Consider the following 14,124-nt stretch of genomic DNA (forward strand, 5'->3'; position numbering starts at 1 on the left):
ATGATACAATGATCGTGTGCACTCTCATTCAAGGACCTTCACCTCAAAGAAATTATCAAATATGTACAACAATGTTGACGTATGACATCACTACCTGTGACCGACTTTTACAAAATGGCGTGTTCACTGTCAACAGTACGCGGGATTTTACGAGGGGACTTTCGTTGATTCAGGGATCGTATTTACATAAATGTGACATGTAAGTAATCAGAAACATTCTGACAATCTATGTACTGTTATTTGTTGTTATAATTTTCATTGAAACAAACCGAAATAGTCAGAAATTCCGATAAATACCGTTGTCGTTGTGCGTGATTTTGCGTCAGTCATGGCGTCACACAGGACGGTAACTTTGCAATGATTTGATATTTTCAACAGAAGTTGTCAATGTATCTATTTTAAGTTCCCTATTTCTTCCTACGATTCTCTTCCCATTAATATTCTGCAAATGTTGAGCCAATATTTTGAATGAATAGACGAATGGATAGCTCAAAAGAGGAGAAAATGCTACAGTGTGTAAAATCTGTATTTTGCTTTGTTTACACTTCAAACAAGCGCAGTGTTTCGAGCACAGCGTTCGTTTTCACACCTGACTTATTTTGCTTGATTTCATCCAGGCACTTCGTATTGGTGACAAAGACCATTGTTCATTCGATTCTAAAATGTATGAGGAATTCAAGGATGTGTGTATCGCAGCAAAGTTTGAAATATACGGGATGTTACAGGCGCCTCATAACCGGTGTACCTGAAACGTGATTTTGTAAACACTATCCAATATGGCGGAAAGTTCACTTCGGCGTTCGTGTTTGCGTATTTTCCGAAACATTCTAAACGATTCTAGGGTTATCGGAGACGTTTTGGAATGATCATTGGTGATTTCATAAAGGACAGATACCCGTGATCACTAATATGCTATTTTTGAAATTCATTTCTCGGAGTAAATATCCGAAATTTAGATTCCAAAACATGCTGTAAATAACGCGGCGAGTGGTGATTTAGTAATGTGTAAAAAATGGCGACATTTACGAAGTATCTAATTTTCAGAGGTCATTTTTTGTACTTTTGCTTGGCCTAAAAAGCCAATGAATGATATCACAGAACAGGGAATCTCCCACCTTATTCAAAACTGTGATGTGTATTAGTGTGCATGGTGTATGTTGAATTTTATTCGACTTCAAAGTGAGGGTTGTAGAGGAAGGACATATATGTCCCTCTGGCATCCAGGGGGTTAAACTAGATATCATTAGATTGTATCAAACATCAAAACATAAAAACTAAATATATAAGCATATCAATATATATATATATATATATATGTATATATATATATATATATATATATATATATATATATATATATATATATATATGCAAAGGAAAATAGGTCTACTTCAGTTGGCGAAATCATTGTGTTCAAACTAACTAAAAACACATGGCAACAAGGACTTTCCTTGTATATATAAGTGAGCTTGTGGTACATCCACAATTATATTTATTCACTGTGTGTATGTTACATGTACACAAAAGGAGATTCTGATTAATAACGTCGGTTGAAGTCAGAACAGTATGCATGTGAATGCTTTGAGGACGAGTATTTCAGACACCGTTTGTTGTGTAGTTTGGTGGGTGATTATATGTGAATCATAATGATCACTATCATTACCTTAACTATGAACATGAAAACAAAACTGATGTTTTTCGCATAATTATGTCCCACTCCCTCGGATATTTGGAATGTTTGCTTATAATTTCAAAGTGCAAATCGAAAATATAAATAACATCATTGACTGTCATTTCTATGACCATCTGTCAATGTGTTTTCAGATAGGTAGACAATTTACCTGAACAATTCGTTACACAAACATATGCTATGTTTTATGTACTAGTATCAATGTGATGTATTCACTATATCAGACTTAGTTCTCGGCACAGCCACGCAACACAAGAAGATCATACACTGACGTATGGTCATTCTCTTTTGAAAGCATGGCTGCTGTCTTTTCATCCTTGTTCCTAGCATTAATGTTCACAATTTCGTGCACGAGTACAACTTCCACTAACTCAACATCACCTCCAAGAGAGGCAGCATGGAGAATAGTGTTATCGGCGCTATCGACTAATGACAGATCAGCTTTACGCGTAACCAGTAAGTCAAAAACGTCTCGATGACCCCCGTTTGCTGCCATCATCACTGCCGTCCTGCCGTATTTATCTCTACTGTTGATGTTCACTAACCTACGGGAGAGAACAGACCGTACAATATCTTTATCCCCGCCATGACAGGCTGCATGAAGTAAGTTATTTCCGCTTTTGTCAAGTAGTGACACGTCAGCCTTTTTTTTCACAAGAAAGTCAAACACTTCTTTCTGATTCTGCCGTGCCGCCCACATTAATGGTGTCCTCCCATAATAGTCGACACAGTTTATATCTGCTTGTCCATCTGACAAAATGGTTTTCACACGAGACAAGTCTCCCCAGTAGCTCGCATCGTGGAGGTCAGTGAGCATTTTGCGTTCTTTGGTTGAAGGATTTCGCGTTGCTACAACAAATTGTTTTTACATAAAAATAAAAATATATATATTCTCAGACATAAATCTTCGCAAAACTCACATGATCAAAACTAGAAATACATGTACAGACACCCCAAAAAGATACAGTCTGTACAGTTACGGGGTGGTTGGTTGGTTGGTTGTTTAACGCCGCACTCAGCAATATTCCAGCTATATGACGGCGGTCTGTAAATAATCCAGTCTGGACCAGACAATCCAGTGACCAATATCATGAGCATAGATCCACGCAATTGGGATCGATGACATGCATCAACCAAGTCAGCAGCCTGACCACCCGATCCCGTTCGTTGCCCTTTACGACAAGCATTGTCACCTTTTACGGCAAGCATGGGTTGCTGAAGACCTATTCTACCCCGGAATCTTCACGGGTCACAGTTAAGGGGAGATAGTTGACAGTAATGTGAGAAATATCTATCTATTTAAACCCACTCACCCCAGGTAATTACCCATGTCTCTGGTATATATAATGAAATACATACTTCTGTTCCTTCAATTAACTTCCAAGTAGTGAAGTGATCCTTTTGCGTAGGGAGTAGTAAACAAATAATACGATGGGACTGTAGCTCATCTTGATAAATGTTTGGCTACATGGTTAGTCATTCAACAATAGTTTGTGTAAGCATTGATAGTCAATATTTCTGCATGCATATTGAGAATTTAAAGAAAGCTGATAATATATTCAAAAGATTTGATAAAAACAATTATGTCATTAAAAGACGAAACAAACATGCAAGAGTTCTGCTTTCTGTCTAGTAACTCCAAAGACATATTTTCAGAGCCATTAAAATTAATTTACAGAGAATGTGAATAAAATAAACACATGCAAAGCAAGTCAACTGCTCCCCCCCCCCCCCGAAAAAAAAAATAAATAAAAAAATCCCCCAACAACACTTGTACAAGGCAAAATAGGGAATTGCATCAGACATGTCCTCATGTATACTCTTCAAAAAAGGAAACGCAATACGGATATTTTTGGCCATAAAATCAAGATTAGCGGACCAAGAGGTACAACATGAAGAGGTTTCATGTGTCAGCACCATACCCGTGCTCGTGGATTTCACCGAAGTGGTTAACGTCCGAGACCTGCATCACTTCGGGATTTCCTCCCACATTAAACTGACACGCAGTGATATAAGTGGAATAATGTTAAAAGCGGCGTTAAACCTAAGTCACTCACTCACTCTTCCATGGGCAGATGTCAGGCCGCTATTGATTCGAACGGGGGACATACGCGTCATTGATGGTAGCTGACCTCGGACTTTTTCTATGTACCGATAACTGAGATGACTACAATCACCGAGAACATTCCTCGTATTAATGTATTTTCCTACCTCACACGAATCTGGCTTTGCGTTTACTAAGTTTATCGTATATATATATAATTTATATAGTACTAAGTATACAGTTTACTTTTTACTTTTTTTACACTTACTCCAAAGACGATTTGTCTCCTCGTCATCAGTGGGTTCAGCGATAGATTCACCTTTGAACAAAATTGCACATATATCCATACAACATGTATGTACCTGAAATGTATTTTATGTCATTGTTGTCAAAATCGGGTCATCAGACAACTTCATCAGTTCTTAACCTGATCCTGACACCTTTAAGAATGGTGATGGGGTACAGCCACGACGTACCAGGTATTTTTGCAGAAGCAGTTGCGACATATAAATGTTTGAAGAGTCATCTTGACACGTTTCAATTGATAATTGTCTGTTTTTTACTTTCGTTTTTGCGGAAACATTTTCTGCAAAGATTCGCTGGCTATGATAATGTCGGACTTTTGGCCTTATGGGTAATTGAAAAACACGCATAATCAAAGCACAAAACACAGACATACCATTTGACGACTTTCTAAAAGGCTGTGTCTAGTCATAGCTACGGACATGTGATCTATGCCAACGTGCACTTATCTGAGCAAGGCTACAAGTTGCTGGACTTCCATTTTTGTGCTGGCCTCGGTGGCAGAGTGGGTTAGGTCGCTGACCTTGTGTGCTGGCGAGGTGCCTTACTGTGAGTGTGTGGCTTCGAATCCCGGATGGGGCTACACCCCAAAACGTACCTGAATACTTACTTTACTAAGAAAGTTGAATCACAGATATAACAAATGTTACATTTCTCAACATTCTTTAAAGCATTCTCTATCCAAAGCTTTCGGCCAAGGAAGCCTCGCCAATTGATCTATATTACGAGTTGCCAGGCTTCCATTTTTATGGATGCCGCGTGGCTGTGTGTGCCCAGATTAGACATTTTAGTGACTGGTATTATGAGAAACGATCTACATCACCGCAGTCAATCAAGTGTAACCAGGATCGATCAGGTACGTCACTTCCTACGACAAGGATAGGTTGCTAGGTACTTGTAATCACCCTGAATGTCTCGGGAGTGATGTTAAATATTTGCTTTCGTTTCTATTTGTGACCAAGGGTGAAGGCAGCACACTTGTCGAAGTAAAGGTTGGATTGTGAAAATGTGCCACGTGATGAACTTGAGCCTTTTGTGATGTCATGATGTTTTACATTTGTTCTTTGTTAGATTTACGTCGGAGGAAATGTTTCAGTTTAGGGTTTTTTCCCTGAACTCAAATCATTAGCTGCCCAACATTATTGTGAACATTTGACAACACATCTGCTGAGCTGGTACCTTCTAAGATACGCCATGTTATTTTTATCATGAGATTCAGTCAGTGTTGCCATTAACGGCTTAGTCAGCGGTATGGGGAACTATGTAGAAACGTCGCTTCTACACTATACTAAAGTTGTTATCGACACACTTCTTGTCTACTTTCAATTGTCATCCCTTAACTTCTAATGAGTGAGTGAGTTAAGATTTATAGTCACATCGGCAATATTTCAGCCATATCGTAACTAAATCAAGTTGTACATTAATAATACATAAATAGAGACATTACAATCTGTCGACAAAGGACAGTAAAAACACTAGACTATCACAGATGTAGATTGTAAAACTAGCATATCATAATAAAATTCGTAACAATTCATAACAGTACACAATAAAAATGGGCTATAGATCACCAATAGCCAAAGGTAGGTCACCATACTAGGTACCACTTAACTTCTAAGAAATGTCTATCAAACACATAGCTCATTGGTCATATAGATATCTGGATGGGTATCTAAATATCTGCCCAAAGAAAAGGTTCAACCGTGATTACGAATCTTAAGTAGATATGGGTCTTATATAATTCAAGTTTTTGATGACATGAATCGGTGTCAACTATAACTAATTACTTACCACATTTGATCAAACTGAAAAAAAGTAATAAATACAAGATAAAAATGCCACGTGAAGTTAATAAATACATACAGGTAATGTAAATTATCATAATAAATATCGCTCTTTATATATTCAACAATGGCTTACCAACTTACGAAAATGTATGCACTGTGTCTTGGTTACCTAATATAGACTCTTAAAATAATTAGGTGATACTCGGAAATAACTTAAAATTTCCAAAATTGTAGAAATATAAGATTCTAGTAATAGTTGAATGATAATAATGATGGATTGGGAACATATTACAACGTGGAGTATGACAGTAGATGTTATGACTGCCAGTCATCTTGAAGGACGATGGGGCTAAGTTGGGAAATTTTAAAAGTTGACGTTTTTGGATCAGTAGTGCGTAATACCGCCACGATTTGTCACTTTCAGTCAGTCGACAAAGTATGATTTGAGGGAGTCTGTCCAACTCCTATTTCAGTGCCGAGCTAAGTTGACGGCCTATGACTTTGACGCACTCAACTCCATATCATGTCCAAGAGGTGATCAACGGTGGAAAGGTCTGGACTCTCTGCTGACTATAACATTTTGTGGATGTTATGCTGCTGGAGGTGGGCATGGTTGACGTGTGCACCTGCGTCGTCGTCCTCAAAAACAATGTGTCAACCCACTGGCTTGCAAACGGGACAACAAAGGGTGTCAGTATGTTGCATCGATAGTACTCTGTAATGACCCTTCCTTGCACAATATGAGGGGTTAGGGGATGGAGGGTTAGTCATAGTGATGCCAGCCCATACCATAACCGATCCACCGCTAATCTGTCATGAGGTCTCAGGTTGACATTGGCTTGACGTACATTTCGACGTCGCCAGACACAACCCCGCCTATCAAGGAAGTAAACATTAAAATTGCATAAAGGTCCCTAAATCATTTGATTTGTTTGAATGGTCCGCACTGAGCAATATCGCAGCTATATATATGTACCAAGGCCTGTCGTAATTGTGTCTGGATCAACTAAATATGTATTACTATATATGTATCATTGAAAATGGGATTTGGCTATGTTTAGGATAATCAAAGAATTGGTAGTATTCAATCATTTTTATCAGACTTTATGAAAAGAGCAAAATGTTTTTATCAGCAAGACTGGTATGCACCCTTGTCACATGGTGCAAAAACATTGTATATGTATAAATTGATAGTGTGTCAAGAGTATTATATTAGATATTTTTCTCTCCATATGTTTCGTGTAACTTTAGCAAAGTTTAGATGTAGTTCTGACCAACTAAATATTGAGGCTGGCAGATATGCAAATGTTCCAAGAAATGAAAGGTTTTGCAATGTTTGTAAGAAAGGTTTCGTTGAGGATGAGTTTCATTTCTTGTTTGTACGCACGATGTATGCCGAATTGCGTGAACAGTACATTCCAAGAAACTACTATGTATTTCCAACATTACATAAATTCAATGTCTTAATTGATGATAAATGTAATATCACAAGAAATTTGGCTGTGTATATTTATAAGTCTATGCAATTAAAGACAAAACTGCTGATGTAAATTTCAATTACAAGAATGGCTGCTATACAACTGCTGTGACATGGGCCGATGGCCTACGTGACCTTGCTGAATAAACATAAAAAGCTATTCAGTAACTAATATGAGCAACGACCAAATGAATATGAAGGATACGATGATACGTTATATCTCAAGCCACCTGTACAGTTAAATGGTTTATCGATCTGGTAAGTCATATCATTCTAGCGACTAAATTTGGTGCTTAACTCAGAAATTATTTCAATTATAAGACGACAGCCTGTAAATAATCAGGGTACGATGACACACATTTAATAAAGGCCTTTGTGCCTGACCACCAGTCTTCTTACGACCAGTTTAAGTTGCAAGGGACCTGTTATAACCCGTGATCCCCACGGGTAGCGTGTACAAAGTAAGATAGTATTGCAGGCGTGGAATAATAATAACAAAATAAAGATGCAAAATAAGCTTATGCGTGTTTCAGTTTTCTTTACCTGCGTTTCCTGCCTGTGTCAGACTTTCTGCAAAGAGAATAATTCAATATGAAACGACCTGAATTAATGCACTCGCATACATAAATTGATTTCGTTTTGTTCACTCCCACTTTTCGACAAACGGCATCAGGTTTTCAAATTTAAATATGTCAAGATAAGCTCTGACATGTATAAACCTTGCTCGGAAGTCATAGCAAACAGTATTGTTATAAATACTTATCAGAATGTTGTTTAGTGGAAACTAACGAATTAGAATTGAATTATATGACATGTAAACTGACCTTGTGAAAACGATGAATCCACTAATGACTCCACTAATGACGACAATAACAACAACACAAACTGAGAACGCAAAGAAGAATCTGTTGCCTGAATGTGTGTCGTTAGGTAGATCTCTTCTGGGTGTGTCTTTTGTTGGTGGAGCTGTTGTTCTCTCTAGGTAAAGTAATATCAGAATAAGCGAATGAAACATGGAGCTACTAGTATCTAGAATTTCCTATAATTCTATTCATTGTGGCATTACAAGTTAGAAGTAGGGAGATCCAGTAAAATATTAAAGACATCCTCACATTATTTGTTTCATCTGCATATGGAATATATAAAGGATATTTCATGTGTCTCGTGAAATATCATGCTTCTCTCATCGACTGACTGGAAGAGGAGATATTTTAACCTTTTATCTCCTTTTCCCCGTCACGAGAAGAGAGAAACATGATATTTCACGAGACACATGAAATATCTTATTTATCATATTCTTTTTGTGTCGTATTCTGCTGGTAAATTTAACTATTTCATTACAAATGTAAAACCTTGAAACGTAAATTCTCCCAACCTAACACACAGGCACGGTTCACCACCCTTGTATTTGCGACTTTAAAAGTAGTTTTGTGTTTGCAAAATCTTAAAACATATAAACAAAAGTTGAAAAAAATACTTAGGCTCACGACAATTCTTTACCATACATTTTGGTATGATTATATACAAAATCAACTATTACAAAAAATATTCTTGAAAACTAGGAGACCGCTGTTGGAAGCGAAAAAATACACGCTTTGCGAAACGAACAGTCTCGATTGACGAGTTACATGAGATAGTTACAGTTTATAAAAAAACATTTCCGAGAAATTTACAAACGGTACGAAGTGATATTAATTCCCTAAATGCCCATCTGTCACTATTTTACCTTGTCAACGTGGAACTAACGTAAAAAAGACGTCAACAGTTTGGTTGGGCACGGGTAGCCCGGTCGTCTCAGACCCCGCGATTCGCTGTACAGAGTTGCGTCCCTTGGGCCCGTCAGAAACCTATGATTGTGGGTTGGAATTCCGGTTCGCCCCAATTATGTTTCTAGGTTTGTCAGCACCATACCTGTGCTCGTGGGTTTCACCGAAGTAGTAAACGTCTAAGACCTGCATCACTTCAGGCATTCCTCCCACGTTAAGCTGACACGCCGCGATATAACTGGAATACTGTTAAAAGCGGCGTTAAAACCAACTCACTCACTCAACAGTTTGTATACAGGCTTAACACTTACGATAAAGGGAGAGAATTCAGGGGAGGAAATCTTGTATGAAAATAGTTCTGTCAAAGTGTTATGTTCACTGCAGTGAAATATCAAGTGTTGTGTTCAGTGTAATGAAAATATCTTTGACACTGAAGTATATGATAAAAGGATATTTTGTCTAAATGTCAGTTGGTGTATGAAGTGACGCTGCGATTGTGTATTTATCTTGCATTTGAAGGGGGGGCACGGGTGGGCCAGTCGTCTAAGGCGCCGCGATTCGCTGTGCAGAGTTGCGTCCCTTGGGCACGCCAGAAACCTATAATTGTGGGTTCGAATCCCGGTTCGCCCCGATTATGTTTCCAGGTTTGTCAGCACCATATCCGTGCTCTTGGGTTTCACCGAAGTGGTAAACGTCTGAGACCTGCATCACTTCGGGCTTTCCTCCCACATTAAGCTGACACGCCGCGATATAACTGGAATATTGTTAAAAGCGGCGCTAAACCAAACTCATTCACTCACTCACTCACTCACTCACTTGCATTTGAAATTGTTTGAATAATTATCTTTTAACAAAACAGAAATACGGTTAAAACAATGCATCAAGTGTTTTGTGAATAGCATTTCTCTATTATACATTTGTAGTTTCGGTAGTCTGACAAGACAGAAAATAAAGTTCCGCTGCACATGATGTATGGGTAGGTTATTTTAAAATTATATTTAAATGTCTTCATTCGAAATACTTGCATATGATTTACTTTCAATCTATTTCAAGCCTGACAAAGTTCCCGTTTTATTCAGAGCTGTTATTTTTTAGTAATGCAATGATTCTAAACTGGCTTGATTAAGCATGCTCAAAAGCAGAAATAGCATCGGTTAGTTAACTCATATGCAACAAGATATAACATGAGAGTTGAAACGGAATTACACTTAGGTAAGTGTGCAAGGGGACATACTGGTGGCATGTGTAATCTGACTATGCATATACAGCTATCATGGAATAGGCCTCCTCTGACCGTGGATTATGAATGCTTGCAATAAATCTGTTCCAAACAGGAAATTATATCCTCCCTGTTTCACAGTTAGATCCTGAGATATTGTCGAGCTTCTGAACCCTTTTTCTGGTTCATCATGTAATAGTGTGCGGTGTGCGTGAACCAAATGAGTGAGTGAGTGAGTTAAAATTTAACGTCACATCGGCAATATTTCATCTATATCGTGAATTGAACATTTATAATACTGACATTAAAATTAAAAACCTGTCATCGACGGACAGTATTACAACTAGCATATCACAGTTTGTAATTAAAACTAGTTTAGAACAATTAAAAGAATACCCTATTATTCAACAATACATTATAAAAACGGGCTTCAGATCGCCAACAACCAAAGTTAGGCCACCTTACTGATGACCGTGGGGACTTACAATACTTCAGCTACCCGCACGGTTCCCCAGCAGGATTTCCGCCATCCCTTCAGCTGCTGGCGATGGTACGCAATTAAGCAATAATTAAAACAAAACAAATATACTACGTTTAAAATCTGTGGTAGGAATAAACGTACTTTCAGGATGTGGTCTTACATATCCTCTCAGGGGGACAACAATTTTAGACTACTTCAACCCCCTTTGGAATACAGCTATTAACCATCTAAGTTACACATTAAACACTACCAATATTATAAAAATCAACTATCCACACAATCAAAATTTATCAATAAGTTCTAATGCTTTTAAAAATCCCACAATTAAATGATAACTGATACTATTAAAAAGATCCTTAGAGATGATGATTTGAAATGGTTATCCCTTGTGATGGCAAAATCAATACAGTCAAGGCGTGAACCAAAGCTGAACGCAGGTACATGGAGCTTAACTATTTTACCTTCATATTCGTTACACATATCCCCTTTGTAGTTTCCTTTGCAGCCTTTAGCGCACTGCCCAGTTTGTTGATAACATACGTGACCAAGGCAATTATTGCTGCAAGGAATATTGCATTTATCGCCCCACCATCCAGGAACACAACCCTCTAAGCATGCTCCAGTGACTTTATCACAATAGGTATTTTTGTTGGCGCGAGGTCGACATTTAGAATCGCAAGGTTTGTCACATAGTTGTCCATATAATCCCTCACGGCAAGGCCTCTCACAACATACACCTAGGACTGCAACACAGGAAATAGTAATCAATTGTCTGTAGAAGGGCACTTGTACATGAAGCAGCATTCATTTACCAACATTACAAAGAGACGGATGCGGGTGTGGTTTGAAGGGGTGAGTATTTCCCAGAACACAACAATTATACTTTTCTAGTTAAATTCTTACAAGGCAGCATTAAATGTTTAAATTACACACGTTTTCTTTAAAGTGTGTTTATTTGATTTTTGATTTAAGCAGAGGGTCTGTATATATATATATATATATGATAGTCAAGTATTAATATGGATACACATAACCAGTGGATGTGGTATATTAGAATGATATGGAAAGTGATTGGCTGTAATATTCTCAGGTTTTGTGAATATTTATTGTTTTACATTTTTCTGATGGTAGTAACATATTCATTAAAATACTATTCAAACGTCCAGATAAGATGAAGTAGAATATGCCGAATTTGAATACAAACCTGATACAACAATTCATGGACACCAACTCAAACCTCTTGTGGACTTGATGTTTCATATGAGAAAATGCATTTGGGAATTTTGCTTTTACTTCTTTTCTTATTAAGCTTGGAAATACCTGTGTCAAGTTAACAACCAATATAGTATCACATACCATCGTACAAACGGTTCGGCTTTTGGCAGATCTTTCTTATGAATATGAAAAGGGTTGTGCTGCTTATATTTACATAGGCCCATGGGTCTCTATATTTGATAATAAAGAAAAACGAAGAATACTAACCAAGTACCATGACAAGAATTAGAAAGGTAATCAACATATTTGGTTCACCTTTGACTTTCGTGCCTGGAAAAGATAAAACAAGACATTATTTTCACATTCAATAGGTTTGTACAATGTCATGCGTAGAAGTACAGGTTTCCAGGTTTGTCAGCACATACCCGTGCTCGTGGGTTTCACCGAAGTGGTAAACGTCTGAGACCTGCATCACTTCGGGCTTTCCTCCCACATTAAGCTGACACGCCTTGATATGACTGGAATACTGTTAAAAGCGGCGTTAAACACAACTTACTCACTAAAATAATATGTTTTATGAACATGTCATAATTGACAGCGACAAAACACTTTTCTTAATCAAATAAATCTTTGACTATTGTTCTGTACTAACAACATCATAAGCATGTGTGTATGAATTACTACCACTGAGTGATGATACCAGATGTTCCTGGTGTGCCAACGATCTGTCAACGTCAATGTATTGAGGCTGTTTCCAGCATCCTAAAATCAGAGCCAAAGCCACATGGAAGGACGAAAGTTCTAAATATTTAATTTTATCTTTACAGGAAAAAATGGTTTATTTCAGTTTGGCAATGCTGGGATGGGTGAAAATGCGAGTGGGTCAAGACCGAATGGGGGGAGAGTTTGTTGACATATCCTTTAATCCAGAAGTTACAAACAATATTACGGAATTGGTTTCCTTACCCACTCAGCCGTTAAGTACACAAACACAGTCAGTCACTTCACACGCACAGCCCCCAAGTGTCCCTCCCATACTGTTCACCGGGAGTGAGTTTACCCCACCCATGACACAATGTGGTGATGATGATTTGGGAGCTAACGTTCCTTCGAGTATCAAGCAAAAGATATGTAATGGTAAATATATCAATCTTGCATTGCTGCTGAAATCTGACCGGGAATTACAAGATTATGCTTGTACATCAGCCATTTTCCTTAACTCGGAAGGTCATTTGGAACTGAAACCAAAGGCTTCAGGCAAAGTGATTAAAACCATTACTGAGTGGACAACTGCATTCACAGTGTATATCAGCATTTTTATAAAAAGTCACCCGGAACAGATACAAGGAATGCTCAAATACATGAACACAATTCGCCTGGGGGCATCTCGTCATACTGGGATTGGTTGGAGAACATATGATGAGCAGTTCAGACTGCGTCAAGCACGAAATCCACAGAATTCATGGGGGTCAATCAATGTAGAGCTTTGGATGTTATACATGCAAGTTCCGTCACAGAATTTTAGCTCGTTCCCCAGAAAGGATAGCCAGTCATTTCATGTCCAGAACACAAACACAAACTCAACAAGCCATGATTACAACAACAGGTATTGCAGTCGAGACAAGTGCAAGTTCAAACACACCTGCTCCAAATGTGGAGGGAATTCCCACCCTGCGTCTAACTTTTTGTCCAAAACACAATCTGGCAAATTTGTATACACTAGGCAGGACCCCAATCAGACCCCAAGTGCTTCAACTTCAGCTTCATAACAATCATCATGATCATATATCATGTACTTTTCAATTTTATGCATTCATGTTGATGTTATTTTCCTAATTACTTCATTTCATTCTAATCATGCTATTACCTGCTTTACCAATGTGTTTGGATATTGTATGTTGTATGAAAAATTGTTCATGCATTAATGAAGTCTTTTTTACAGATGTTTGGATTGTAGGCTCATCATTTGTCTTTTGGGCTCAGCGGCAGAGTTTCAGATTGAAATTAGGGAGGCATCTTGGCTTACATAAATTGGGGTTCACCTTAAGTTGGTTTGGCAAGAGAGGAATGCACCTGAGAGAGCTCAGACAGCTATTGTTGACCCAGCTTGAAAGGAAACCTCCTCTACGTGTCATGATTCTC

The 14,124-nt window shown here is 38.0% G+C and overlaps 1 protein-coding gene and 1 pseudogene across 1 annotated transcript; one reads left to right on the top strand and one right to left on the bottom strand.

Moving 5' to 3' along the window:
• Positions 1-1,427: 1,427 nt before the first annotated feature.
• Positions 1,428-12,286, bottom strand: LOC139448228 (fibronectin type 3 and ankyrin repeat domains protein 1-like). The gene is made up of 6 exons (XM_071229746.1): positions 12,250-12,286; positions 11,229-11,510; positions 8,091-8,279; positions 4,162-4,167; positions 4,003-4,053; positions 1,428-2,539 (listed from the first exon to the last, which is right to left on the bottom strand). Exons 1-6 carry the CDS (start codon positions 12,284-12,286, stop codon positions 1,917-1,919), a joined length of 1,188 nt encoding a protein of 395 aa, XP_071085847.1. The 3' UTR covers positions 1,428-1,916.
• Positions 12,287-12,844: 558 nt separating this feature from the next.
• On the top strand, positions 12,845-13,751 carry LOC139448637 (uncharacterized; annotated as a pseudogene).
• The last annotated feature ends 373 nt before the right edge of the window (positions 13,752-14,124 follow it).

Source organism: Haliotis cracherodii, unplaced genomic scaffold (genome assembly GCF_022045235.1).
Source record: "Haliotis cracherodii isolate W230 unplaced genomic scaffold, xgHalCrac1.p SCAF_7, whole genome shotgun sequence".
Taxonomy (NCBI): Eukaryota; Metazoa; Mollusca; class Gastropoda; order Lepetellida; family Haliotidae; genus Haliotis; species Haliotis cracherodii.